The 27,357-nt window shown below is 40.2% G+C and overlaps 1 protein-coding gene across 1 annotated transcript in view; it reads right to left on the bottom strand.

Annotated features, from left to right (window-relative positions):
• Positions 1–2,822: 2,822 nt before the first annotated feature.
• trpm3 (transient receptor potential cation channel, subfamily M, member 3) overlaps positions 2,823–27,357 on the bottom strand; it is a 193,677-nt gene continuing 169,142 nt past the window's right edge. The window contains exons 19-26 of the mRNA XM_036598475.1: positions 21,258–21,386; positions 17,041–17,292; positions 15,476–15,650; positions 8,280–8,372; positions 6,849–6,999; positions 5,673–5,866; positions 5,256–5,388; positions 2,823–4,715 (exon numbers count right to left, since the gene is read on the bottom strand). Coding sequence (XP_036454368.1) covers positions 3,206–4,715; positions 5,256–5,388; positions 5,673–5,866; positions 6,849–6,999; positions 8,280–8,372; positions 15,476–15,650; positions 17,041–17,292; positions 21,258–21,386 — 2,637 coding nt within the window. The 3' untranslated portion in view covers positions 2,823–3,205. The remainder of the gene's footprint in view (positions 4,716–5,255; positions 5,389–5,672; positions 5,867–6,848; positions 7,000–8,279; positions 8,373–15,475; positions 15,651–17,040; positions 17,293–21,257; positions 21,387–27,357) is intronic.

Genomic DNA, 27,357 nt, shown 5'->3' with positions numbered 1-27,357 from the left:
ATTATTCATAATTTTATTAATTGAATAGTTTATAATTAACTATGTATTATAAATTTTATTTCAATAAATTAAATACATAAGTAAACAAGTATTTTTCAAATTATAAATACAAAAAAATAAATAAAAATAAGTATATTCTATAAATATTATATAAAATATTATTATTGAATATATGTATTTAGTTACTATACACACACACACACACACACACATATATATATATATATATATATATATATATATATATACACACACATTAAGGTGGCCTGATAGTGTAGAAAAATAAGAGCACAGAGAAAACCCACTTCACTTAAATATTCATTTATTTAATAATACATGCCAAACATCCTATTCACATTAAGGAATATTAAAGAATACATATTTTTGTATTTGCATCCAAATACTCAACCGACTATGATGGGAGGACAAGACTAGTCTCGCCCTTTGCCCTCTTTTCTCTCTTTTCCCAGAATTCATTTCACATCCTGTGGAAGAACGACATGCATTTTTTTTAGGACACTAAATCAACTATGACCCCTTCAGATAAAACTACGATATTATTGCGGAAACATGTGCTCGGACTCATTAGCATACAAGTGCTCACAAATAAAGTAAAAAAAAAGAAAAGGAGGAGGAGGGTGGGGGTGGACTTAAAAGTGGAAGTGTCCTTCACAAACCTGTATGCTACAGTATAGGAAAATATTAAGAAAATACTGTACATGAAGTTTCCTTGTATTGTTTTGGCACAACGCTAGGTAGGTCAGATGCACTGAAACCTTCTCTTCGTCTCGTTCGTGTCAAACGCGATGACCTTTTACAACCACAGCGACATTTACAGGACGTATACGGAACCTTTACATGTGGTGACCGGGTGCTTGAGGGAATAGCTCAAGGCCTTGTTACTCTAATCCAGGCCACAGCACTACATAGTGAAGGGTTTGACTCGACTCACTAAACCGTGGGGCGTTGAGGGCCACCGTGGTCAGATCTGAGGAACTCTTGTAGTCGCTGGAACCAGTCCAACAGTGGGCCTAGTGATGGTCTATTAGGAGGCCTTTAGGAAAATACAACAGGCTATGTACATCTATAGATACTCCACCCTTCTTTTAAAGCTTTTATGGCCTCATCTTCAGTTTGGTTTGAAGGGTCATGATAGGATGCGGCTTCTTGCCAAGAACCGCAGATGCCAAATTCCAAGTAAGTCAGTGATTAAAACTATATGAAAAGCACAGTGATCTGTATATGCGCAAAATAAGTATTTGACACTTTCAGACTTTTTTTGGTCAACACAGATCTCCCATGACTACTTCCTAACCCTGCAATACAGAGGCGAATGATAGTGATTAAATATTAAAATCTCTTAGCGCTATTGCACATGAATAAGGCAAAAGAACTAGGTTACATAGTGGAGGCGGACGTGACACTGACAGACTTCCTAACATCACTTTAACATCTTCCTTTCAGACTATTAAACCTCACGATAGCTTCCTTTTGTTTTGTATTGCTTCAGCTTTTTAGTTCTAACGCTACCAGCCTAGATATTACAATTTTCAGGGCTTTTCACCGATCCGACATTGATCCCGTGAATATGGCAACGATGACTTTCTTTAGAATAAAACGTATTAAGTACCAAGCGGCTCATTCAGATCCACCTAAATTAATCAAATTAATCATAGAAATCATTTACCAAACCATTCATCACTCTTCAAAATCAAGAAAGGTTGTATATACATGTTATAACAATGTAATTACCCTAATAATCATTCTCAAACATAAAAATGCAAGGAAACTGAAATATATGAAGCTGCACTGTTTTTTCACCCATTTGCGTCAAATGGGAACAGTAAAACTGAACGGCAGCTACAACAAATGGCCGGTTCTTTAAGTTACAGCCTCGACTCCAAACCTTTCAGCCGTCCCGAAAATGGTGTGCTAGCAAGTTTCGATTAGAAATGTGCATACCTGAAATCAACACCTGTTCTAAAGTGCATAAAAACCACTCCTGTCCACTCCTGCCCTGGCTTCTTGCATAGCAAGTCTACATAAATCAACTTGTCTGTGAAGAAAAACACAAAAGAAACGAATCAGTCTCCCTTTTTTAGCTAAACAAGCTGCTGAAGTGTGATTGAGTCTCAGTTGGTTGTGAACATGCTGCCCTCTAGTGTGCACTTCCATAAATTACAGGTTGAGTAAGATCACAACATGTCAACATGATTTATGCCACAGCAATGGCCATACAATTAAGAACGACCTAAATAAGAGTGTGCATTAAACAGAAGGCCAAATCGTGAATGTGTTCCACTTGGACTGGCTAGTGCCCAAAAGAAATATTATGAAGTAAGTGATGAAAATGCTGGACTTCATGTCAAAAAAACAAATGCTGGAAAAGCACTGGTTGCACCCTATAAGGGCCTAAAAGCAAGTGTTTCAAGGGTTCAATATAATGTATATTTTCATGATAAAATCTTGCTTTAATCTACATTCAACATCTGAGAAAATATATCTGCATTTGAAGGTGTGAGTGTGTGTGAGTGCGCCTTAAATGATAGAGAGCAAACAAGCCCAAGATAATTGATTTTTATATACAACAAACTCTAAATGTCTCTTCTTACATCTGTCTCACTCTTAAAAATATTTCCCTTTAAGATTTCATTTGATTTAAATTTAAAATCACAACTCCTACATGTGTCAGTATGACTGAAACATGGCTAGAATAAATCAAAATATTAAGACATACTCATGGTGGAAGTTGATTAAAGTAGAGAGAGAGGAATTCATTCTGTTTAAAACATGGCTTACTAAGCTAGAAAGTGATGGGAATGCCCTCTTTTTCTACAGACAATGCATTGCAAGTCCGCTCAACATGTGTCGTTGTGAATACCTATGTTCCTATGCTATTTCAACCTGAATCCACAGAAAGAAGGAACATTAGACATTACCAGTTCAAAGGAGCTGGGAACTAGTTTTATCCAAATGGCAATTGGTCTAATTGAAGGAAATCCAGATTTGTACTACGGTGTCATAGTGTGCTAATTTGCTAACCATGACCATTACAATGTAGAGCACATAATTCACCCAAACAATGCTAACTGCTTGATGGATGGGCCCTTGGACATCAAACAAGAAAGAGCCTCTTTTTCCATCCTACGCGTACTACTGTAGATCTACGATGTCAATTGCGCCTTTCCCTTGACCTCCGCCATCATCACGTGTAGTTGTGCCTGCCATCAAAACTCTGGAAGGCCGACGGCTTGGCCATCTTCCTCAAGGACAGCGTGTCCGTCTTGGCCTCGGGCCTGGCCCCAGACTTGCTCCTCTGGAAGGGGTTCCTGGCAGCCCCTCGGCCCTTGTCCATGCGCTCGCTGATGGAGAAGCTCTTCCGGGCGTAGACGTTCGAATGGGAGTCCTCAGAAGAGGAGCAGCTATTGGCTCGCTCCAGTCTGGAGATTGGAGAGCAAAAGGGACCAAGGGCTAAGCCCAGGCCCAAATCTACCCCCACACTGCTCCCTCCCCCTGCACTGGGACAAGGTTTGCTGGTGTCGGCTGGGCCCTCAGCAGGCTCCTCGGGGTCAGACTCTGCGTGGCTCAGCTCGGCATCCCGCTCTGGATGGGAAGTGCCCAGATCCTGGGGCTTTTCAAAAGTGAAAGAGCCCCCAGGTGAGTCGGATCGCTCTGGTGCTGGGTATGGTGTGGAAACGCAGCGGGTGTCAATGCAGTCCGTGATGCTGGTGTACTCAGCTGCCTTTACCTGCACCCCAATGCCTCCATAGTAGGTGCGTGGTGTGAACATCAGGCTGTGGGACTTCACGAGTGGAGGCTCATCTAGGAACAGGGGCCCTGCCGCAGACAGGAAACGGCTGCTCTTGGAACGTTCCAGGATGCCCGCCGAGGGTGGAGGGGATGGGTCAATGTCCCAGGGGGGAAGGGTGTCTGGCAGCAGGTGGGCGGAGCACAGCGACAGGTCAGCGGCGGCACTGTCCTCAAATAAAACTGTGCCATCGGACTGTCTTTCGCTTGCCCCCGCCCTCCCGCTGTAGTCCCGCCCCCCGGACATCACTACCTCCATGATCTCAGAATGGAGTGAGGATTCTCGTGCGAGTGGTGGAACTGTCCGGATCGGCTCCAGGAAGCTCTCTGTGGGCTGGGCCTCCTCCGACGCAGACACATATATATCTATACAGGATGAAGGCCGATGCTGCTGTTGCACTGACAGAGTGTTCAGAGGAGCAGGCTTGCACTCTTTGGGGGCAGCTCCTGATGCTACAGACTGTGAGCTATTAGCCCGGTGTAGGCTCAAAGAGCGTTCCTTGAAGAAGCCCTCTGCGCGGTCTGGCCCGCACCTGTCCCTGAATGAATGGCCCACATAGAAGGAGTGGCTCCTCGCTCTCGGAGCCAGTGCAGTGGGTGAGGTTGGTGAAATAGACTCCTCCCCACCCTGCTCCAGAGACTCCTGCAGCCGGTAGGCATTCCCCTCTTGGCTGTTGAAGCTGCTCTGCCGGAGGATGTAGTTGGTGTCAGTGCAGTCCGACGATGTCCTGGAGCGAACCTTGTTCACCTCGCCCCTGTCCACACCTGTCACCCTCTCCAGTGCCACGGCCATGCGGCCAATCAGTTCCTCCATCTGGGCCAGCCGGATGTCCACGGTCTGCAGGGAGGCCTTCATGAAGTGCTCCCGCTCGTTCACTTCCTCCAGACGCATGGCCATGTTTTCCACCCTGACAATGAAGTGGACTTTAGAATTTAAAGAAGCCTGAAACTGTACATTTTTTTTTTTTCAAAAAGATGCAAACAGGATTGAATGTGTTGTGTGTGATGGACTCTTTTGACAGTCATTTCCTGACTGGAACTGTAAATGATGCAGGTACTATGGTTGCTTTTAGCTGGTAAATACGGGTATTACAATGGTAAAAACTCTGCAAGACTGATGAAGTAAAATCCTACTGGAGCATAACATGCCTACAAAATTTGAAGTGGATCTAATCCTGCGGTGACACATTCCCCTAATTTTGGATATGGATAAGAGATACAACGTTAGCATGAATGTGTGACTGGAATTTAGTCATTTGTCTGGCAAACTGAATCATTCCCGGACGCTGTGACCGGCACCAAAAAGTCCTAGCGGACACTCATATACGGTTATCTGCACCATCAAGCTCTGACTTTTGTTATTCTGACAATTACTGTTGGTAAGACTACATTTCATGTGTTTGGTCTGAATATAAATCATCTACTTTTTGTGTTTGAGATCTTTGGACCTTTCAGACGTCACTCGGATCCTCTCATCGTTGGAGGAGTTAAAGCGGTCGTCTTTCTCTCGGAAATACTCTTCGATACACTGCTCTTCAAAGTCATGGACTTTTTTCAGCTCGTCTTCTGTGATGAAGAGCTCTGGTGGATCAGAACATGAGGCATCAATTATTTCCTGAACTTATTTTGATCTGTATGGTACTTAGCATATCTCTTATATCCCAGTATTTCTTTTCTCTTTCTCTTGCACAAATTCAGGATGGACAGAACACTGTTCACTACACTGTTAGTCAAGTGTTTCCTGTGCTTGAGCACGCTTGATTCTATTCACAAAGAGCTACATAATTAGATAACAAGCTGATTCAGGCATGTTAAGAAAATTGTCATCACAGATGTAATGAAAGATTGTGCTACTGGTCACTCACTTAATCCAAAGTCTCGTTCATCATCATCGTGCTTCCTCCAGCGACAGCACAGGTGCTTCAGAACCATGGTCATGTGACTGAAGATGATGAGGGGAGGAGGAAGAACGGGGCGCTCGTGGAAGGTCATGATCAGCTGGTACCGCTGAAATTTCCACACCTGGTTAGAGATGGACTTCACTTCGAAGAATGTGTTGCTAAGAGGACAGACAAATTATAATATGCTGAAGTTACAAGCGACTTTGCCACTTAAAAAACTACCCACAAATGTGTCTTTGACTTAAAGGGACGTTCTGGCCATAATGAAACATGTAACCATCTCTACATCTGTTAGAAACATGCTTGTCTTCTACAGTGGTACTGCAGTAGTTCTACAGTGACATTTTCCAGTTTAAAGACTAGGAAACCCACTTCTGATTATGTATCTTCTAGGTGCAAGAAACTTTTCGACAAAAAAAACTAGGGGTACTCCAGGATGCCGAATAATAGCAGCCACATAGCTGTGGTAACTGTCTTAAAATCATCATTATAATACAGAGAGCAGATTACTTGAGTGACAGAAATGACTCAGATGAAGGCAACAAACTAAAAGCTGCAGTTAGCAAAGTAACTACCTGGCAATCTAGATACCTTACATCAGGTATCCAGGGTTAAAGCTGCACTCAGCAAGGTAGATGGGAATCCAGATATCTTAACGCAGTTTGGCTTCTTTTCTCTGACTGAAGAAGTGTCACTGTTTTCCTTACAGTTTTGTTCAACAACAGAAGTAACAGTTACACTAATGCTAGCTTGGTTGTGTTCAGTAGCTTGTAGATTGTAGGCTTAGTTAGGAGTCATAATTGGTTGACACCACAGGGATTACCAATGGTTGTGTGATGTATTCACTTAATGCATAATGAGAGAACGCTGAAGACTAACACATCCGGTCCAACTGATGAGGCTAAGGGGTGCAGTGCTGTGCCACAGACTAACACATAACATGACAAATAACATATTAACATATTAGTTTTAGTCTGAAATGCCCCTGTGGTTCATAAGGATTGGCCTGCAAGTGGTAATCATCAGTGATTATGTGCTTTTTGTTGTCCTGGCCGACATGACAATCCAGTTGTTCCTTTCTAGTTCCAGCAATATATTATATAAATGGTAACCATGACCAAGAAGGATGGTGAGTCATACTTGAAGACAGCGATGAGCAGATTGACCAGAAGGATGTTAGCCACGAGCAGGTAGCAGGCCATGATGGCAGGGACGATCCATGCGCCAGTCTTGCATGGGGGTAGTGGCACAATGGTGCCATCTTCCGTAGTGATGTTCTGTCCACATGGTGCTATAGAGAGACAGCATTAGTTAGCATTAACATGATCTCCACGTGTGGATGAGAGACAAACACTCGAGATGTGCCGAACTTAAAAACCAAACGAAAAAAGAAACCACACAAACAGAAACCACAGCCGAAATGACGTGAAACACTGTCAATCTCTTATCGCTCTCGTTTTTCACTGGCACGTGGCCAACAAAGCTTTCAGAAGAGCGATAAGGAGTGAGAACCCAAATGGCAACTGAGATGAAATATATTTCAAAATATATTTGTCAAATGCAAAATCACACTCTCCAATATATTTAAACATATTTGTCGATGTTTAAAATATATTGACGCTTCAGAGTGTAGCGATCTCATAAAAGATGGCTGGATATTGTGCAAAATGTATTGAAAATACATTGTACGTTTTTTCCATAAGGGATGGTTCAGTTGCTGTGGCTTTCAGGAAAAAGACAGTCACACTCGTGAGCGTTCATGTTTGCGGATCTCCGTTTACTGTTGCGATTCACACTCGGAAGCCCAAAGGTAGAGAACTGAAGTAACTTGAATTTGTGTTCAAATCGTAAATTTTTGCGCTAAAAAATTCAGATCTGTCAAAAAACTCTGACAACTGAACCACATGAAAAAACATTTGCTGATGAGGAGAGGTGACGAATGTGTGGAGGAGTCTGGGGAATTGGTGTTGGCCTTTGTGCCAACACATTATACAAATCTTTGTATTTGTATATGGAAAAAAATACATACAGAGCTTTAAAAAGTAAGCCTTACATTAAGTTTATGTAAGGACCATTGAGCTACGTTTGAGCAATATTGAAACAAGTGCGTATCAATTATGTTTGTCAACCCAGTCTGTTGATGCAAGGCCGGGTGGATGTGAAGTACTCTTAGAATGAATGGTAGTAGTACTGCTCTTGGCAAGCTGCTTCGAAGCTGGCGAACCGTGCAGTGCTACAGTAATCATTCAGCGTGGATGGTGGGTTGGGGATGGGTTCAGCATCATCAGGTTTCCATGACAGAGATCAGACACAAAAATCTGGCGTATCATCTCTTGGTGACGAGTTTTCAGTGTGTAAAAGAGATTCTCTAAAGAGAATCCCCGGCATGGAAACACGCTTCGATTGCCGTGCAGTGCTGTGCACGAGTGTTGTATTCTCCCCGCCCGCTAGGGGGAGATGGTGAAGTGGATGGCATGGCATGGTGAAACTGGAATGGTGTTGGTGAGGGAACTCTTATTGAAAAATTCAATCGATTTATATGTATTTGAAAATTGCCTATATGGGATGGACCACTGTTACGCCCAGTTCCTTGAGCTCGAATGTAATTTTCGACCAGCCAGAGTTTTTCATTCGGCCTGTTCTGTAGCTTCCTACTATTCACATCTGAAACAAAGAACGACAGTGTTATTTCAGCTCTCTTGTCTTTGGGCCATCCACCTCTCAGCAAACATACACACACATATATTCACGCACCCACACACAACTCCCAAATGGTATACAGTTGTGAGAAAAAGTTGAATCCTTTGGAATTATCTGTGATTCTGTAGGAATGACTGAGCTGATCTTCATCTAAGTGGTAATAACAAAGACAGTCTTATTCAACAACTAACACACATATAATTTTGCAGTATCATCTAGCACCCTAACACCCTAAATCTAGCAGATGCACTCTCTGATTACAAAGCCATGCTGTTGTAGCACATGCATAATGTGGCTTGCGGTTGTTATGCTGACATAAGCATGGAAAAAGTGTCCCTGAAAAAGACGTTGTCTAGAAGGCGGCGTATGTTGTACAGTAATGGTGCCTTCATAGATCTGCAAGTTATTAATGTCATATATGCTGATTGTTACCAGATTGTTCTTTCTTCTTTGGCCTGGAGAACTTGAAGTCCATTATTTCCATAAACAATTAAAAGGTTTACTTGTCAGACCACAATACATGTTCCCCTGAACATCAGTCAATTTCTGTTGAGCTCAAGCCCAGAAAAGGGCGTTTTTGATATACAGCTTATACTGTCTTAACTTGCATTTAAGGATGCAACAATGAATAGCATTTACTGATAATGGTTTCACATACTGTCCCAAATTTTTTGGAATTAAGGTTTTTATAATGTACTGTGTGGCTATGATAGGTCCTGGTGGGACCTGGAGGGGCCTGTGCCCCCCACTTAGAACCTAGGCCAGACTGCTGATCACTAAAAAAAGCTCTCCAATGCCAATGAGGATTTAATAAAATATAAGTTCTTGTACCATCATGCCTTTTTCCACCAGAAATACAGAAAAGAGACTGTCAAAGCCTTCTTTAGATTGTCATTTTTTGACAGAATCATAAACACATACAGTATCAACAGCAAATGTCAAACTAAAGTCCTTGAGATCCACAGCCTTGCTAATTACCTGACTAATTACCTGATGAAGGCCTTGCTAATTACCTGACTAATTGAAACAGGTATTTTGGAGCAGGGAAAACTATGCGGTACAGTGGTACTCCAGTAAAAGGACTGGGAACCAGTGTTCTAGAGGTTCACCTCAGGGTAGTAGAATCTTTGTTACTCCTTACATTTAACATTCTTCACCCAAGTCAGTAAGTCCCACTAATCATATCAGCTAGGATTTTCTACATACACTAGTGAGCATTGAGCTTCTGCTCATGCTTAAAAAAATAATCCCACTGGTGGCTTCTGCATGTTTAGTGCACCAGCAACTCTGAGATTGCCAAATGAGAGGGAAGTCTTAAAAAAAGTTCTCCAAAAAAGCTGTTCAGTGTCGATGAGGATATAATAAAATATACACTATGTGTGGAAAAGTATCCAGACGTTCCTTCTCATTAGTGAATTCAGTTACTTTAATGTGCACCAGTTGTTGACACAGGTATTTAATTTCACTTGGACAGCTTCTACAGTCTCCATAGAAAAGTTTTGCCAACAGAATGGGACACTCTGGAGCAGCTACACATAAGCCTAAGGTTACCATGCCCACTGCCAAGCATTGGCACGAGGGGTATAAAGCCCCCCAGCACTGGACTGTGGAGCGGTGGATTTGCGTTCTCTGGAGTGATAAAGCTCCAGCCAATATGTTTGGGATAAGTTAAAGCGGCATTTCTGATCCAGAACTAATCATCCAAAAGTAGTACCTGACCTCAATAATGCTCTTGCAGCTGAACGCAATCAAATCCTCACAGCAATGTTCCAACATCTAGTGTAAAGAGTAGATGCAATAAAGAGTAGATGCTGTTACTGTAGCAAAAGGGGGAACAAACTCCCTATTAATAGCCTTGATTTCAGAAGAAATACTGCATGAGCAGGTGTCTGCAAACTTTTGGACATACAGTGTTAGTTCTTGCATCATCATGCCGGTTGGTCTTATACAATGAAACGGCTGCTGTGTGGTGCTGCTGCTAGAAATTCTCACTTTCGGAAACTTGAGGTCAGCTAATGTTACCAGCTATCCAAATAACAACAGCCTAATAGTTAACAATGTGGCTTATTGGTCAAGTTGCCATTAGCTAATAACTTACAAGTGACCAAGTGATTCATAAGTTGGATTAGCTTAAGCTATATGAGGTTATAGGTCAAAATAACATTATAAAGTTTTAGCTTTTGAGGTAGCAAAGGATTTGTAGGGCTTTCACGTGACTAACGTTTGTAGACTACTATCCATCTGAGATGCTACTGTGAAGGTTTTGAAGTGAAGCCCTTGCTGGTTTATTTAATGTCCTGTTGAATATATAACTTTAGTGTTTAACTTTTGATATGTGTGTCCAAATGCATCCAGATGGCCTTTTTAATTAGCGAATTTAACCACTTTTAAGTGCACTCATTACTGACACAGGTGTTCAATTGCGCACACCTACCTTGTATAATCGCCATGTATAAACATTGCTAATAGAGCAGGATGCTCTGGAGCAGCCACACATGAGCCTAAGGTCACCATGTCCAACCCAAGTACCGGCTAGTGGAGGATAAAGCCCCTCCAGCATTGGTCTGTGGGGCATCAGTACCTGACCTTACTAATTCTCTTGAGGCTGAATGCGATCACATCCTTGCAGCAATGATCCAGCATCTAGAGTGAAGCCTTCCCCAATGGGTAGAGACTGTTACTACAGCAAAGAGGGACAAACACCCTGTTAATACCATTGATTTCAGAAGAAACCTATGATGAGCAGCTGTTTTGGACTTAGAGTATATATACTTTTGATGTTTAATCATAACATTTGGCCAAAATGAAAAAATGTATTCACTATATCTTTTGCTAATATGCCTTCTACCGTCCCGCAGTGGTGCCACTGTAGTCTCTAGAGTGGGATTGTCTGATTTAAAGACTAGGAAACCCCCCTTCTGATGAAGTGTCTGTCAACCACTTGTTCAGTGAAGATATGGTGTTGTTTGTTAAACAAGACTGTTTATATCAGCATAACGTAGAGAAAGACCAGATTACATTTTCGGCCTCATTCATATAGAAATCCAGACAATTCCAAAGAGGGCACAGTTTTCTCACAACTGTATATACACAGACACATGCATTAAAACTCAAGCATACTATAGGCCTAATATGAATTCCACATTCAACTCCATATCACCAGGATCTAAACATACATATAGGTGTACAACAGTGTGGTCTGACAGTTAGTGGGGGGTATATGTTTTTTTTATAGTTCTGCGAGAGGTCGCACTGCAATTTTAGGTTCTTGAAACAGTGTGGTGGTGATATACAGTGTGAAATATATGATACATTGCAAAAAAAAAAAAGAAATGAATTTGCTTTTCTTGAAAGGGAGAATGGTTTATAGATCATCTGGAGCATTTATCCTTGCATTAGTCTCCATTTCATCAAATTTGGCCTATTTCTCAGTTGGGAGAAACCTATGATGGTGTATGCGAACTTACAAAAGGTCTATAGGTCCCCTGAATGGCACAACTGTCTAAACATTGGCCCTATCGTAAGGAGATCACGAGTTCAGCCCTGGCAGTGAAGCAACTGGGTGTCTTTTTTGTCCATCAGCATAACCACTGACACTACTGTACTGTGCACTCTTCATTTATTTAATGCCCATTTAAAGCAGCCATTAAGTACATACATATACATACATACATACATACATCATCTAAACCACTTATCCTTCTGGGTCGCGGTGGGGTGCTGGAGCCTATCCCAGCTGTCATTGGGCGGAAGGCAGGATACACCCTGGACAGGTCGCCAGTCCATCGCAGAGCAGACAGACATACATACCCACACATTCATACCTAGGGGCAATTTAGCATGTCCAATTGGTCTGACTGCATGTCTTTGGACTGTGGGAGGAAACCGGAGTACCCGGAGGAAACCCATTAAGTACAAGTTATTCATTTTTCAGGAGATATTTCTGAGGAGATTAGATATAAGATCATCCCCTTGCATAAGGAAAGAGAAAGCCAATGGAAAATGTAACAAAACAGGAGAAAATGGGATTCCTAAGACCTGAGCAAGACCTGGTAGACCACCAAAACTGCCCCCATCAGATAAACAGCATTTAAAGCTTTCATATTTGAGAGAAAGGAGAAAATCAAGCTCCACTCTTGCTTCAGATCTGAAAACATGCTTAGCCATCCTTCCACTGTGAGAAGACAACATAAGTGCTATGGGTCTGAAAGGGTGTGTAGCTGTAGCTGAGAAAAGAAAATAGATTGAAAAAGAAAAAGACAATGGACTGACCACCCCAGAGTCCAGCTCTCAAAAAGAACTGAATGTGTGTGTGTTATTACTTGGATCATGAGAAGCAGAAAGTGCAACCAACTTCTACGGCTGAACTTTGGAGGTGTGGAAAAATATCCCTGCAGATTTTTTTCGAAAAACTGGAAAGCAGCTTTCATGAAAAAAATAGAAGCTTTAATGAAGCCAAAGAGTGGACACACTAGAAAAATTAGATTTAGTTGATCTGTGTAATTTGTTTTCTGCTGGAAAAATGAATAACTCATAATTAGTGGTCTTTGTAACTGGAAATAAAAGGTGTGACTTTTGCAAAGTGCTGAAGATAAATAAATACCTGCAAAGCTATTACACAGCTGTTCACTAATATTTTAGGCATCTGTGGCAACACTCCACTCCATAACCTGTTCCAAACTGTTGTTAAAAGCATATGATGTGAGCTGATGTCAAAGACATAAAATGCTGAGGATTTGGCAGTATTCACAAGCTAAGTATCCCCAAACATTTGATGGCCAGAGTTTGAATTAGGTTTTAAAGCAGGGTGCGGAGATCCAACTCTGGAGGGCCGGAGTCCAGCACAGTTTGGTGATCTTCCTTCTCAAGGACCCATGGTTTCACCCATTAATTGCCAGGTTTAGTTGGTAGAGCAAATCAGCAAAATGTGCTGGACCCCGGCCCTCAGTTCCCCATCCCTGCTTTAGCTTTAATCAAGTTACTGCAGCTTGAAGGCCAATTAATGGAACCACACAGTCAGCACAGTTCTTTTCCTATGCAGTTCTTTTCCTATAACTCAGAGTTAACATTGGTGTCATGGTTATGACACTTCTTGATCAGGTCTTCAAGTTCAAGTAATATTCTTCCAACTTCCTTCCAAGGACAAAGTTCTCCAGTTCTTCTGGCCTTCACATACGAGGGGCCTCTCCATTTCATATGGCGATCTTCAGTGTTAACCATTAATATTTCAAACAGCCCGAATGATCAGTTTGTTTCTTCACCCTGGTCGTTCTGAATCACCCTCCAAAGCATGATGTTGAGAAACACATGAAGTAAATCAGGGCTGAAAGAAAAATATTCTACCATGAGTCACATCGACACATTGTTTTTCCTGAATGGAACTTCACCTCAAACCTCAAATGAGAATCAATTCTCTGGTCCACATACATACCCAGTCCCAAGCACTCTAAATGTCCATAGTCATAGTTTCTCACACAAATGCACAAAAACATCTCTGCTGTTTGAAATATATTTGTCTTACTGTGTGTTTATTTATCACTGCGTCCCAGAAACCCTTTAAACATTTGACTGACTCACATGATTCTGAGAAGAAACCTTTTTTTCCATGAGCAGAGGGTTAAGGAATGAAACCCTAAGCTCATGTTGATAGCGCACACGGTCCCATTAGCGTAAAGTCATTCAACTCTCTCACAACAGCTTACGTCAGAACGGAAAACTGTGAGTTGCTGGTAAACTAACAAATGCCAAAGTCCACAAGCTTCACACAGAGAAACCTGATGCTTTAAAGGTACAGTGTGCTATATTAATGTTTTTTTACTACTACAGTAAAAATGATGAAAATATGAATATCCATAATTAAATTATAACAACACTTATATGCCAAATAAAGTTCCATTGATATTCCTTAATATTAAGAAGGAAGTTCCAATACATTTTTTTGCTAGCTTCCCAGTGCACCACTCAACTGACCTCCGCCGATGACCCAGTGCCCGTTGTCTGCTGTGCTGACCCATGACCTGCTGTCTCTGGTGCTGACCCAGTGCTTGCTGTCTCCACCACTGAACACGTCATTAATCTGGGCCCTGCTACAATTCTAGGCTCCATCCCTGTCCCTCACCCTGAACCAGGATCTTGCCCTGACCCGGGCCCTGTCCCTGGCCCGCGCCCTGACCCGGGCTCTGTTCCTGGGCCACAACCTGACCCGGGCTCTGTCCCTGGCCCACGTCCTGACTTGGGCTCTGTCCCTGGCTCTCGTCTTGAGCCGGGCTCCATACCTGGCACTCGTTTTGACCCAGGCTCCATCCCTGGCCCTCTCCCTGACCCAGGCTCCGTCCTGTCTTGCTTACATTCTAGATCACTTTGTTGGCCAGCATCCCGCTCTGGATGTACTGCCTTTCTTGACTGTGTCTCATCATGTTCTGACTCTTGCTCCAGATTGCAATTTTGGATTTGCCTGGACTGTACCTGCCTGTCTATGTACTGACCCTTGCCAGTGATGACCTTGAGTGTTATGTTGTCCCAAATAAAGCTGCTTTAGTTCTAATAAATTCTAATAGAAGCTTAATGCTAGATAAAGATAAAATGAATAGCCAGAATGACTCACATTTCAAAAGTGTAAGGCTTGGCAAGAAATGATTGTACTTAGACAATTATAGTATATTATTTATCACTTAACAACATCTTCTGGTTTTCAAACTGCCTGAAATATTGAAAAATACAATAAACATTATACATATTTGGTGTCTACGCTACATACTGTAAGTTATTATTGTGTACAAAATAACAAAAATGATAAAAAAGACTGGCTATTCTAAACTTCTGAGCGGTAGTGCATCCTTATATGGCTTAATTATAGATCAGAACCATTTCCTGAATTCTAAATCTTTCAATACGCAACAAAAATGTTGGATTACAATATCTATGGGAACCCGAGTGGTCCAAAAAAGAATTTATTCCAGAAATAAACATGGCTGTAGTTTCAAAATAGCACATGCGTCCAAACCAGGCTTACTGGGCAGCTCTCTTTTCTACTACAACAAATAAAATAGGTTAGACGGTCAGCTTACGGTCAATCTGGTCAGCAAAGACTTCGCCATAGATCATCCAATAGGGCATGAAGAAGATGTTGCGTGCCAACATCCAGGAGGGGTCCTCGTTAGGGTTCAGGATGGCCTGACGTGCCACCCCAAAACTCATGAGCACCACCAACATGATGATCACAAAGTACATCATGTCAATCATCTGCAGAGAGGGAGAGAAACACCGCTAAAGCTCAAGTAGTTTGATAAATGTCTTAATTTTAAATGGTGCTGCTAACTGGGAGAGAGGAGCTGCTGAGCATTAGTTAAGCTAGCATGCTAACAGCTCTGTTCACCACAGAACAGATTAAATTCTGGCTGACTGAAGCTTCACTGATGCAAGTTTAGATGATAATGACTCACATCTGAGGGAGCAAAGTTGAGTGACTGGTGAAATCAAACTTGTTACTACTGGCTGAAGTAATGCTAGCAAAGTAATGCTAGCTAAGCTCGCAGGCTACAGATCCAAGTTTATTATTATTATTATTATTATTATTATTTAATACAGATTATTCACAAAGGATTGTTCATGAACTGTTATGAATTATTCAGAAACTATTATGATTTTTTTCAGTATCAACTATGAATTATTCAGCAAACACTAAATTACTCAGCAAATACTATTAGTTTTTCAGTACATATTATTGATTGTTCAATTCAGATCTACTACTAAATATTCAGTAACTACTATGATTTATTCAGTAACCACTATGTATAATTTAGCAACTACTATGAATTATTCAGTATCTACTAAGAATTATTCAGTAACTACTGTGGATTATTCAGTATCTACTATGAATTATTCAGTAACTACTATGATTTATTCAGTAACCACTATGAATCATTTAGCAACTACTATGAATTATTCAGTATCTACTAAGAATTATTCAGTAACTACTGTGGATTATTCAGTATCTACTATGAATTATTCAGTAACTACTGTGAATTATTCAGTATCTACTATGAATTAGTCAGTAACCACTGTAAATTATTCAGAAACTACTATGAATTCTTCAGTAACTACTATGAATTATTCAGTAACTACTGTGAATTAAACAGTACTTACTATGAATTAAACAGCAACTACTATGAATTATTCAATAACTATGGATTATTCAGTAACTACTGTGAATTATTCAGCAACTGCTAAGAGTAATGCTACTAACTTTTTAGAAACTAGTATGAATTATTCAGAAACTAATACACAAGTTAAGTAGTTTGAGTGTGAGGAATTGAAGTGAAAGCTCACATACGAACCTTTTTAAAGGGGTCTTCATTATAATTAATTAATATTTCATAATAAATGTAATTCTAATTGAACTATAGATCATAAATGAGCAATAATAATAAAATATATAGTTTTATTTAAACTCTGCAGTTAATCTGTGATTGTTAGAATAATAAACAAACAGCTGTGAAACAACACATCTAGAATTATGTAGGAATAGAAGATAGAAAACAGTAGAACATCTTGTATTTAAGGTTCTTCTCCTTTAGATTCCCCTCTGTTCTGAGGCAAACTACTGATGGACTGACAGTGTAGAAGCCCTCACCATCTTGCCAATCATCATGACGTAGGGGCCCAGGTATTTATTCACTCCGAAGATGTCGAGCAGGCGGATGTACCAGTAGATGATGTTGACGCAGTAGATGACCCGCCCGTAGCTCATGAGTGGCGGGTCCTGGAGGCGGAGCACCATGCCGATGGAGAAGATGAGGATGGCCATGAGGTCAGTGATGTTCCAGTATTCCTGCAGCCACACCTTCACTTTCTGCAGCAGCTTCCCCGGCTCGGACATCAGGATCTGAGACAGACAGACATATTAAACCACAAAACGTTTCCTTATCTATCTTTATCAGCTCTGTTAAAACAGACGTCTACAATTACAGACTACAGAAGTGGTGCAATCACAAATGGATACAACTGGATATACACGGCTGTTCCGCTGTGATATGAATAATATTTCCTATTTTATATAGAATTATAACTTCTGTGTAGATGTAAGTATTATATATTAGACACCAAAACATATTTTACGTAATATTTCAAGTTTTTATTAAATTATAAATACTAGACTGTTAAGATCTATTTACAGTAAGTTTGGTCAAGTTATCTGCCTTGAGATATGATCTTTATTTGCTATACCTCCTATCTGGATACCTTTTTAAAAAACTTTATTCTAGATATTCTAGATAGTTTATTATTATTTAATTCTAGATATGAATGTTATTAGATCTTCATTCTGGATATTAAGTTTGTTATAATTTAATTCTAAATATCAATTTTATTAGACATTCATTCTGGATATTAAGTTTATTATCATTTAATTCTAGATATTAGTTTTATTAAACCTTAATTCCAGATAATAAGTTTATTATCATTTAATTCTAGACATTAATTTTACTAAACCTTCATTCAGGATATTAGGTTTATTATAATTTTCTTCTAGATATCAATTTTATTAAACCTTCATTCTGGACATTAAGTTTATTATGATTTAATTGTAGTTACTGATTTTATTAGAACTTCATTCTGGATATTAAGTTTATTATTATTTAGTTCTAGATATTAATTTAATTAATCTTCATTATGGATATTAAGTTGATTTTTATTTTTTTCTAGATATTAAGTTTATAAGATCTTCATTCTGGATATTCAGTTGATTATTATTTAATTCTAGATATTATTTTAGTAGATCTTTATTCTGGATATTAATTTTATTACATCTTCATTCTGGATATTAAGTTTATTATGATTTGATTCTGGATATCAATTTTATTAAACCTTCATTCTGGACATTAAGTTTATTATAATTTAATTTTAGATATTAATTTTATTAGACTTTTAATTCTGGTTATTTAATACATTTTTTATTTATGATTGACATTAATGTTATTATGATGTCATTATGGACATTAATTTTATTGGATATATATATATATAGGCTCCAAAAAGCACTTCATGTTCACGTCCACTAGGGGGCAGTATAAGCCTACTATTCCAGTATTATTCTTGTGATTCCTGGAAAGGTAACCTGTGCGCTCTTAAACAGCACCGCATGGAGTATCCACTATAGAGATTTAGCAATATGAAAAACGCTGGCGTAGCACATCTCAGCTGAATGTCACTTTCAGTATTGAAATAACCGGCGCAGCAGCAGACAACATACTACAGTGACTACAATCTGAATATTACTCTCTTACGACAAAACCTCACTACAGCGTTTTCCTCAAGACCCTAAAGACCCTCAGGGACAGCAGAGGGGGGAATAACGAAAAGGAGTTTAGGTGAAGGAGGTCCTCAGTTCTGAAGGCCTCACATCTGAGGTCAGTATAAATTCTGTTGTGTCAGGTTGAGTCGCAGCAGCTCTTCTTCCCTCATCTCTCCCAATCTGTCCTGTCCTATTTAAGACCCCAGCCGGGATGGCGCGAGTACCAACATCTTTTTGAGCTTTTGCCATAGACATCAAGTTTCTGATGATTGTTCTTTTTTGACCTCTGGAAGCGAGGTCATCTTGGGATCATGGTTTCCAAAGAAGAGGTGGCTTGAGCTTTTAGATCTATTTCTTTTATTTGGAGCAGGCTGTTGTTGATAGTTTCCTGATTTTGTGTGAAAATGTTCTGATCTGAACTTGAAGGGGTTGCCAACTTTCTTTAATCTGTTTATATCTTGAGCTACAGGATCCTTTAACTACATTAGAAGATGGTAACGTCAAGTAATCCTTTGAAATCGTCAGACTTAGAGAAAAGTTTTCAATCAGTTGCTACTTTCCACAGCTCTGCTCCACTAGTGGTGTGAAGTTTGATTCATTTTACCGAACCAGTTCTGTCAAAATGTTTCAAAGAATTGAAAGTCTGATTATTCAGTTCTATCAATCTTATTCTCTATGAACACAGGGCTACGTGAAGGTGTAAATCAAAGAAAATCTACCAAAATACACATAAAAACAGAGTTTATGCTGTGAAATTTAAACACACTCTCTTTGTCTTGTCTGTGTTTACAGTTGTGTGCTCCACAGTCAGATTACATGTTTCGCTGAATTTCTAAGTGAGAATAAGTGAACACATCCTCTACAGAGAACACACTTGTGTACATTTTAATACACAATTACTGTTTATTTTCTGAAAATATTGGAAAAATAGTTTTATGCTGCATGTTTCCTGGTATGTTTCACAGAAGTAATGCCATGTTTATGTGTGCTCTCTAAGGAGGACGTGTTGACATGTTTTCATTTAGAAAGTCAACAAAACATCCCTCCTGAAAAATCTATCCTGGTTTATGCTGGTCGTCCAAAACACAACATATCACTGCTTTTGGAGCTCTTATCTCCAAAATGGTAACTTTACAGGAGCAGGAAAAAAACCTACTTTACTTCTAATGTATGTCAATGTAACCAGATTTTTTTCCAAGTAATTCTGAGCCATTTCTTTTGGCCCATTCATCTTGAAATTGACACACAATGTAAAGGGCAGTAGGTATTTTCAAATTATGTCAAAAACTAAAAAATGATAAAAATGGATTCACAAACTGCTCTTAGGAAGAAATTTGTTCTTAAACCCCATTTATGCAGTTTTCGCAAAGATTCTGACACTCACAAATGTTTTCTTATTTGGGATTTGTTCTTAGGTAAGAACAGAATCTACACACACTCGAGAGCACAAAGGTGTGAACAGTTCTGTGGTTTAAGAACACATCATGAATCTGACGTAGACTTTATCTTAGGGCCTTTCTCAAGAACAAATTTAACCCTCTATTGCACGATGTTTCCTTAGGGCAACAAACATTTTCCTCACGTTACAATAGCATTATACATATTTTAGGACACTGACAGGGTTAACAATAAAGGGCAGAGTTTAAGTAAGTCAGCAAAACAGCATGTTCTTAGTCATACTATCTCTTAGTGGGCACTTTCAAACCTATTTTTAACATTCAGTATCATTTTTCAGTTATGTGAATTTGCAGAAATATGTTTGTTGCCTAGAAGCAACATTGTGCAACAGTGGAATGGATTTAGCCAGTCACAAGCCAGGTCTCACCACTTCCGGGAACACGGATCTATATCATTTCGTCCCATTGTCGCACAATGTTGCCTCAAGGCAACATATTCCAAAAGCACCCCTGCGCACATTATTGTTTAAAAAATTATTTGAATTCAATAATCAGGTCAATTTTGTGCAAGAAAAGTGAATCAAATATATATTTTAAATTGCTCTCATAATGCATGCAGTAGAGGGTTAAGAAAAAACTTAGGAAGATACTGGTGAATGAGGCCCATTGAGATTTGTGGGTTCTGACTCTGTACAACATACTGTGAAAAAGAACAAAAGTATGTTAGCATGGCTAAACACAGTACTAGCAACCACCTGGAATCCTGAATTTTGCCTGTAATTTTGACTGTCTGAGATTCCTTGCCAACATGGTTTGAAACAAGCCAGTGTTCAAGCTGCTTGACTACATTTTAGAAAAGATGATCCTATAAATTTGGTTTGTTGTTAAACTATCACTTGAATGTATGTGCTTGTGAAGGCTAGTTAAGGTGTAGGAAAAGCCTGTATGGAATTTGTTTGAAAAAGGTTTTGGCATTGAGCTGTAAAGGGGTAAGCTGATACATGATTGAGGTGAAAACAGTCTATAAAGTGTAATTTTAACTGTCTAGCTTTGCATCATGTTCATGTGGGTGGGAATCGATACACAAAGCTGACTGGGGCACTGCTAATAGAGACAGAAGGGACTAAGAAAGAGAAAATGCTCATCTGTCTTTGACCTCACCTCCCTCATCTTCTCTATACCATTGGTGAAAATGTAAGCGATTACGATCCACTCCTGAGGAGAAGGCCACAGGTCCATCTTCACCAGCACAATGTAGTTAAACAGCATCAGGTAGCCCACGTAGGCCATCTATGAACAAGAACAGTTTGGAATTAAGGGTGAGTGATATAACTAATATATAACATTTTCACATTACTCAAAATGTATTATGATATTTTCTTTTATGAGGTTTGCACAAAATTAAGAATAGACTAATTTTATCCGAAAAACAGTTTAAAGCCACATAACAAGAGAACATAATTGTCTTTGCTCTCTCTGGGTGGGTAGGATGACCCTCCCCTCCTACAATCATCCAGCATGATGCTAGCCAGTGTGGGTGTCTGTTAGCTGACGAAACATAATCGGCAGTTAGTGTTCTCCTCCAAGCGTGTTGAGCAGTCTAATGACATTATGCTACCAGCAATGGGAAAAGATGCTAGTGTGTGCTAGCCTTCACCCACCTAGCTTGGTAGCATTGTGTGATGGGAGGAGACCAAGCAAGTGGGTGGAGCCATGACTAAATTAAGCAAAATAAATAAATAAATGAATATAAAATGATAGACTACAAAAGTATGACCACACCTTACCATCACACCTTTATGAGTATGTTGGACATTCCACTTCAAAACCCTGAAAAATAGCCTCAGCCCATTATCCCTCCTCCACCAAACTTTACTGTTGGCACTATGCATTTTTTGGTAGTGTTTTCCTGGCATCCACCAAACCCAGATTCATCCATCAGACTGCCAGATAGTAAAGTGTGATTCATCACTCCAGAGAATGTTTCCACTGCTCCAGAGTCTGGCAATGGAAGTGTGCTTTACACTCCTCCAGTCGACGCTTGGCATTGCGCGTAGTGATCTTAGGCTTGTGTGCAGCTGCTCAGCCACCGAAACCCATTTCATGAAACTCCTGATGCAATGCTTTTGTGTCGATGTTGCTTCCAGAAGCAGTTTGGAACTATGTAGTGAGTGATGGAACAAAGGATAAGCGATTTGAACATGCTATATGCTTCAGCACTTGGTGGTCCCACTCTGTGAGTTTGCACGGTCTACTGCTTCGTGGCTGAGCTGTTGTTGCTCCTAGATGCTTCCATGGTAAAATAATAGCACTTACTGTTGACCGGGGCAGCTCCAGCAGGGCAGACATTTCTCAAACTGACTTGAGGCAAAGGTGGCATCCTATAATAGTGCCACTTTTAAGCACCTATAAGCACCATTCTAGTGCCAGTGTTTGTCTATGGAGATTGCATGGCTATGTGCTTAATTTTATACACCTGTTAGCAATGAGTGTGGCTGGAACACCAGTGATTAAACCTTAACAGTGCTAACTTAGGCTAAAGAGGCTAAAGACAATACTTTCTTAACATTAATATAAGGTAATGTAAGACTTGGATATACTTTTCAGGAGGCATTTGAATCCTAGAGGCACATTCAAGTTTCACTTCTAAGCTGCCTTATGGCTTCAGGCAAAGCATACAACACCTCCAGGCAATAGGGTGTATTTACGCAGCCCCTGGGCAAACCACGGTACTTACAACATGTATTTACACTGCATAAGATTCAGATGGAGAAAAATGTATAAAGCTGGGCTTTCGCACATATTTTATGGGATCATATCTGTTGTATTAATGTCATCTGTGTTTTTTTATTGCTAAGCATGGCTTAGATATTGCAGGTCCAGTAAGCCAGGCTCAGATGCTATGACTAGTTTTTGGCTTCCAGCAGTTCAGACCACCTATTATACATTTTAAATAGACTTGCTTATGTGGTTTCTGACACTATATGACATACTGTTATCTACTAACATGGATAAAAGTATGTTAGCATAGCTAAAAGCAATTCAGGCCTGATTGCTGCTACTACTGTTTTTAGCTATGCTAGCATCATTCTTTCCGTGTCTATAGACAGCAGAATGTCATACAGTGTCAGAAACCACATAAGCAAGTCTGATCAGCATGCATGTCATGCGAATCTAAACTTGTCTATGCTGGTTTATGCTGGTCTAGTGATGGTTTAGCTGGTCACCAGAATGGTCTTGCTGGTTGACCAGCATACCAGCATCCAAAACACAACATATGGCTGCTTTGGTGACAAAACCTCATATCCCCATTTTTGATGTTTTTCAGTTTTTGACATAATTTGAAAATACCCATTGGCCTTTACATTGTTTATAAATTTCACGATGAACGAACCAAAAGAAATGGCCAAAAATGACTTAGAAAAAAGTCTGGTTCCTTTGACTTACATTGAAAGCAAAGAAGGTTTTTCCCTTCTCCTGTAAAGTTACCATTTCGGAGATACAAGGTTTTGTTCCGACAACAGCGATATGCTGGTGTTGCTGCAGACCAGATATACTGGTTTATGCTGGTTTTCTAGCAGGGTAGTAGCTCCAGCACTAAAACTAAACAAGCAAACTTCACACACCAAACAAGTCTTCGCTAATCGACTACATTTGAGGTGGAAAACTGTAACAATGAGACTTTCTGCCAAACTAGTCTTTTAGTTATGTAATCACATTCTCAGAACTAGTATTGATCTAGGATTAGGCCTTGTCCTTCATATCTTTATGAATGCAATCATGAATGGCATGAAGTTGATCCTATTTCTCACACTTTTACTCTGAAAAGTATAATTGAAAAGCGTAATTTAATCCCACATTGAGCCTAATCTGGGTTAGGGAAACCGCAAAGCTCTATGAGAGCTCTAACATCTGCTTCAAATCATCTGATGGGAAACTCCACCACTCTGTCAAACCCACTGACAGAACATGGTCTTGCTACCTGAGAAGAGCCTTCTTTCTCCTTCAGACACACATACAGACTGAAACCTGTCAAACATCCTCCTGTGTGAGATGCCTGACATCAGAACAGTGATATTTTCTCCATTCTACTCTGCAGGATTTGGAGGCTTGACTGAAAAAGTATGGTGGGAAACTGAAATGGAGCATTTTCTTTTACTTCACTTAATTGTGCATCTTTTTAGCAACCTGCGTTATCTTCTCACTGAATTAGGCAGAAGTATCAATATATCTTGATGTTTCCAGTATTTTCAATATTTTATGCATTATAAAGTAATTTTAACATATTTGCTTCAATTCCTTTTACAGCAGCCATGAAATGGAAATTCCTGCCTGTTTTGGAGGTCCCTCAATTGAACTATGCATTTTTTTTTCTTCAACAATGTTGATAGAATGTACACTTCATGGCCTAATGTCTTTGGTCAAGTGACCTAGGAACTTGTTGGACTTTTCATTCGAAAACCACAGGCATTAATATGGAGTTGCCCCCCCTTTGTGGCTATAACAGGCAAAAAAATAGTGAGATCAGGCACTGATGTTGGACAAGAACACCTGGCTCACAATCGACATTCCAATTCATCCCAAACGTTTTCGATATGTTTGAGGTCAGGGCTCAGTGCAGCCCACTGGAGTTCCTCCACACCAAACTCATCAAACAATGTCTTTATGGAACTCACTTCTGTATTTGGGCCTTCCCCAAACTGCTGTCACAAAGTTGAAGAATATAATTGTCTAAAATGACTGTGTATGCTGAAGCATTAACATTACCCTTCACAAACCTCTAGGGCCCAAACCATGAAAAACAGCCCCAGCCCATTATCCCTCCTCCACCAAACTTTACTGTTGGCACTATGCATTCTAGTAGGCGGCGTTCTCCATCAGACTGTGATAAGTGTGATTCATCACTCCAGAGAACACGTTCCCACTGCTCCAGAGTCCAGTGGTGGCATGCTTTACACTCATCCAGCCGACACTTGGAATTGCGCATAGTGATCTTAGGCTTGTGTGTAGCTGCTGCCATGGAAACCCATTTCATGGAGCTCCTAGTTCTTGTGTCAGTGTTGCTTCCAGAGGCAGTCTGGTACTATGTAGTGAGTAATGCAACAGAGGATAGGCAATTTTTACATGCTACGTGCTTCACCACGCTTTGTGTGGTCTACCACTTTGTGGCTGAGCAGTTGTTGCTCCTAGACGCTTCCTTTTTAAAGTAATAGCACTTACAGTTGACGAGGGCAGATCTAGCAAGGCAAAAATTTCACAAACTGGCTTCAAACGTGGCATCTTGTGACAGTTAAAGTCACTGAGCTCTTCAGTACGACCCATTCTACTTCCAGTGTTTGTCTAGCTAGGTTGCATGGTTATGTGCTTGACTTTATACACCTGCTGGCCATGGGTGTGGCTGAAACACCTAAACTCAATATGTAGGAGGGATGTCTACATACTTCTGGCCATATAGTGTATTATAAAGGTTGCTGAGACAGACGCTCAGCTGTGCAATGCAGCTTATATAATCCCAATAGAGAAGCAATAACTAATAGGGGGAGATGCTCTGGAGCAGACGCACATGAGCCTAAGGTCATTATGCCTTAATGACAAGCCTCCCAGAATGGGCTGAGAAGCAGTGAAGCTGCATTCTCTGGAGTGATGGAGCTCTATCCATTACTGTTGGGATGAGTTGAAGTGATCCAGAACTAATCATCCAACATCAGTACCTGACCTCACTAATGCTTTACAGATTCACCAATTCATACTGAAGAACTCACAATCATTTCCCAATTTTATTAGCACATTAACCGGTATTGGGCTAAAAAGGAAAATCAGTCGCATCACCTATTCCAAAAGGACAGTAGCTACATTCCTACAGTCCTTTTCTCCTCACGCAACACGTTTTTCTTCGTGAGAAGGCCGATGTGGGCGCTAACAAAACTGCATTAGTGTGTGTCGTGACCACAGCGGGCCTGTGTGCGGTGGTAATGAGGGAGTGCAGAGGAAGAGACAGAAAGCAAGCAAATATATTTGTTTTTTAGCAGCTTTGCACCGTGTGGCCGTGGTGAGGTTTTTAAAAAACAGAACTAGAAGAATTAACAACTGACACCTCCCTGTGGTGTTTACTCTCATAATATTGATCCTTGAGATTGATTCCTTGCGTTCTCCGAATGCCAGATGATAATGCAGACCAGCTAGATGCCGCTTATATTGGGTTCTGCTTACATATCTTAGACAGTATGATTGCAAGGGAAAAGCATTGTGTGATGGGCAACTTTAGTATACAGAAACCAACAGAGTACGACAATCCACTGATGAATTCATGGATCAGTGAAACGTTTCTTTATTAGAAACCCCTCTGTTGTAGTTCCACCTTGCTGGTGTACAGTTAGAGAGTGTATGCTGTGTCCTCTCGCCCATGTGTGCCTAAACTTTTTGCCATGCAGTGTTTGTGGTGGGCCAAGGGCTAAAAAGCATTCAAATGAGAGAGGTAGGTAGGTTTCAAATCAATTTGCGAAAGCATTATACTGTATTTTGTTGTGAGGTTATACAGTTGTCATGCAAACGTTTGGGCACCACTGGTCACTTTATATGTTTTGTTTCTAAGTGAAAATAAGTTGAAACATCCTCTACAGAGGCCTTATGAGGTCTGGCAACAAAAAAAAACATGTTTAATTTTTAGTCCAAGCTTTTATATTCAAACTCTCCAATTATGGGTAGTAACACTCTTATTGGACTGGAGGTCTCACACTTTCACTTAAGTACAAACATAGTAAGGAAGTGACAGAGAATTCAACCATCAACTGATTTGATTTGCAATGGGACCAATTCCTTGAGAAAAACGCTACTCTGAGACTGGAAGTTCTAGATACATTGCTGACTGTGAAGGTGAGCTGTAGCCTAACCATGTTTCAGTGAGTTGTTAGAAATGGACAACTGTGGCAGCTCTATGCCAGGCCTTCAGTCCAACTCTTGAAGGCCTAAACAATGGGAGAGCTCGCTTGGCTGTATCTACGTAGATACCACAGAGAAAAAAAACATGGTTGGGTAATTTTCCATTGGAAATTTCAAGATTTTAACCCTCCGTAAAAAAATGTCCATAGAAAAGCACTGACCAACTGAAATAAATGAACGAAAAATTACAGACATGTATTTTTTTTGTTCATTAAGCCTCTCTAGAAGATGTTTGAACTTATTTTCACTTAGCAAAACAACAACATACATTGTAAAACATATAATTTGAACAGGCGGGCAAACTTTTGCATACCTGTCACAC

Source organism: Colossoma macropomum, unplaced genomic scaffold (assembly GCF_904425465.1).
Source record: "Colossoma macropomum unplaced genomic scaffold, Colossoma_macropomum, whole genome shotgun sequence".
NCBI lineage: Eukaryota > Metazoa > Chordata > Actinopteri > Characiformes > Serrasalmidae > Colossoma > Colossoma macropomum.
Note: the sequence above shows the minus strand (reverse complement) of the source record. Positions and strands in the feature narration are given on the sequence as shown.